Raw genomic sequence first — 2,781 nt, 5'->3', positions numbered from 1 at the left:
CATTTTAAACATACTAACCTCACTCCTTCAGAACAGCTAAGGCAAAAATGTAATTAATTCAGAAAATCTTTTCAGGACCCCAACTTGATGTTTCAGGACCCCACTTTGGGTCCCAAGCCCAACTTTGGGAACCAAAGTGCAGTGGTTCCCAAACTTTTCAGCTTTTGACCCACAAAATAACAGTAGCAGAGACCTGTGGCCCCAACTATTTTTGGATGATAAACATTTGTATCAGGTCAACAAAACATGGGCATAGTAACAATATTTTTATACTACATTTATCCATTTTAAATAAACTAATCTCACTCATTCGTAACATTTAAGGCAAAAATGTCATTAATTCAGAAAATCTTTTCAGGACCCCACCTTCATGTTTCGGGACCCCACTTTGGGTCCCGACCCCAACTTTGGGAAACACTGCTTTAAATCACACTCACACACTGATGGGACACACATCATTTAACGTGACTGAATAGCAGGAAATCAATCACAACTCTCTGTTTAGAGCAGTGGTTCCCAAACCTTTCAGACTTGTGAAAACCCTCAGTCAAACATAATAGCAAAATTATAATGTACAACTGATTATTAAATGAAAATAATTTATTTAACTCCATAGAACATTTAATTCTTACATTTTATTCTTTTCAACTCAAATTAAACAAAGAATAATTTGTTGCCTAGAACAGTGTTTTTCAACCCTGCTTCTCAGGACACACTGCCCTCCCTGCCTTTACACACCTGACTCAGATGACTGCCGTTCAACAAAAGCCTGCTAATCATTTATCTATTTAAATCAGGTGTGTTGAAGCAGGGAAACATCTAAAGCTGGGTTCACACCGAACGTGTTCTGAGCAGCGCGTAAGGTAGCAGTAGTGTTTTCTGTGCATGCGGTGCGTCGAGCAGCCGACGCTCGCGTTCAACAAAAATGAACTTTTGCTGCTCGACGCGCCTCACCAACCAATCAGAGAGAAAAGATTTTCCACGTGACGGTTTCCTGAACCTGAAACAGACGGACAGGAGCTCTTTAGCTGAAATGGACCATCTGCAGTTGGTGTTCTGGCTGGAGGTATCAGCACCGATGTGGGTCAGCAGCTCATTGAAATGACCGCGGTGATAAACTGGGCTCGGGACAAAAAATAGTCTGTCAGCTCACAGCTCCTGGAGTGGTGAAACTAACTGAACAAACTGCGTCTAAATTATCTGGTGAATTAATCATCTGCTCTGTGCAACGTTCAGTTGTTTTCAGTAAATAAAGTAAAGCCGTTTTCTTTATTTTATCTTTATTTCACCCGTCATTAAAGACAGACTGGAAAAAACCAAGACGCTCCTCCCTCTTCAGTCTGTTCGGGACATTATTGACAAGCGTCCAACTTGAAGCATCAGGCACATTTTGGCTGCTCAACACACGTTCGGTGTGAACCTGGCTTAGAACATGCAGGGCTGTGTGCCTTGAGGACCAGGGTTGAAAAACACTGGCCTAGAAAGGGAATAAGTAATTAAATAAATAAACCAGGTAATGGCAGGTGAAGGAAGCAGCAGCATCTAAAATACATCAAAAACTCACACAAAATAAGCAAATTGTTTTTATTAAAATGTTTTGTACTGGATTCCATTTTGTTTTGTCTGCATTTTCTGCACTGCAGAAATCATAGGAACCTAGTGTACATATCCCTGTCCAATTTTTATTTATTTTCATAGACAGCTGGAAATTTTCCCCACGCACCCACTGTAATATGCTCATGTACCACTAGGAGTACACATAGCCCTGGTTGGGAATCACTGGTTTAGAGGACAACTCCTTTAAGCACTTAGCCACAGCCTGTTTGATGACCCTAAAATTCCACTGGCAAGAGCTATAACATTTCTTCTGATTCTTTTCCCATTTCCTCTACAGTTTATACATCTAAATATCAACAATTTATATTAGATTTAAAAAAAGGTCCAAATTACTTATAGAACTGAAAGAAGGAAGTTGATGTTTGTTGAAATATCAAGCTGTAACTATAGGAACATATAAAATATCTTAGTCATGCTCGCCCTTTACCTGGCAGACCAGGAGCCCCTGGTTCTCCTTTGGGTCCTCTCACTGTTGGTCCTCTGTCCCCTCGGTCACCTTGATCACCTGCAGAAAAGAAAGTTGTTATCACAGAGGAAAACAGGTGAGGTGTAAAAAATACCACATCTTCTGGTTGAAGTGGAACTGTTGTTGCTCAATGAAGAAAGGACTCTGAAAAGGCTGGTTGAACAGCAAAATAGCTTTATTTGCAGTTCCAGGAGATTACAGCCGAAAACCAAATTGTGGCCTCCAAGCCAAATGATTCACCAAGTAAGAAAGATGGAGAACGAAGGCCAAGAGCGGGGGCGTACAAGGCTCTTTATAGGCTTCACAGTGTGGTTCAACAGACGCCTCATGAATTTTGTCATGGTATACCTTAAGCATTCTTCTTCCAAATATGGTAATATGTGCCGAGCTCTGAAGCTGGAAAAACCAACAGACATCACATCTGTGCGTTGCTGAGAAGAGGATCCCTACTCTTTGGACACTACACAGGTAAACTCATATTTGGTTTAACAGAGTTCAGGCTCAGAATATCACATTTGTTTCTTTAACAAAGTGGTAAAAAGGCTCCCTGACTTTACAAAAACAGTCTGTTGTCATTTAAGAATTTGACAGATTTGCAGCTTTGTTCCATCCATCCATCCATTTTCTTCCGCCTATCCGGGGTCGGGTCGCGGGGGCAGCAGCTTCAGAAGGGAGGCCCAGACCTCCCTCTCCCCAGC

General features: G+C 41.5%; 1 protein-coding gene across 1 annotated transcript in view; it reads right to left on the bottom strand.

Moving 5' to 3' along the window:
• Nucleotides 1–2,781, bottom strand: part of col9a1a (collagen, type IX, alpha 1a) — a gene marked incomplete in the record, with an annotated part of 81,725 nt that overhangs the window by 1,741 nt on the left and 77,203 nt on the right. Inside the window, 1 exon segment of the mRNA XM_014023078.1 lies at nucleotides 2,045–2,122. Within this exon segment, the coding sequence (XP_013878532.1) occupies nucleotides 2,045–2,122 (78 nt within the window).

Source organism: Austrofundulus limnaeus, unplaced genomic scaffold (genome assembly GCF_001266775.1).
Source record: "Austrofundulus limnaeus strain Quisiro unplaced genomic scaffold, Austrofundulus_limnaeus-1.0 Scaffold356, whole genome shotgun sequence".
Classification (NCBI taxonomy): domain Eukaryota; kingdom Metazoa; phylum Chordata; class Actinopteri; order Cyprinodontiformes; family Rivulidae; genus Austrofundulus; species Austrofundulus limnaeus.
Note: the sequence above shows the minus strand (reverse complement) of the source record. Positions and strands in the feature narration are given on the sequence as shown.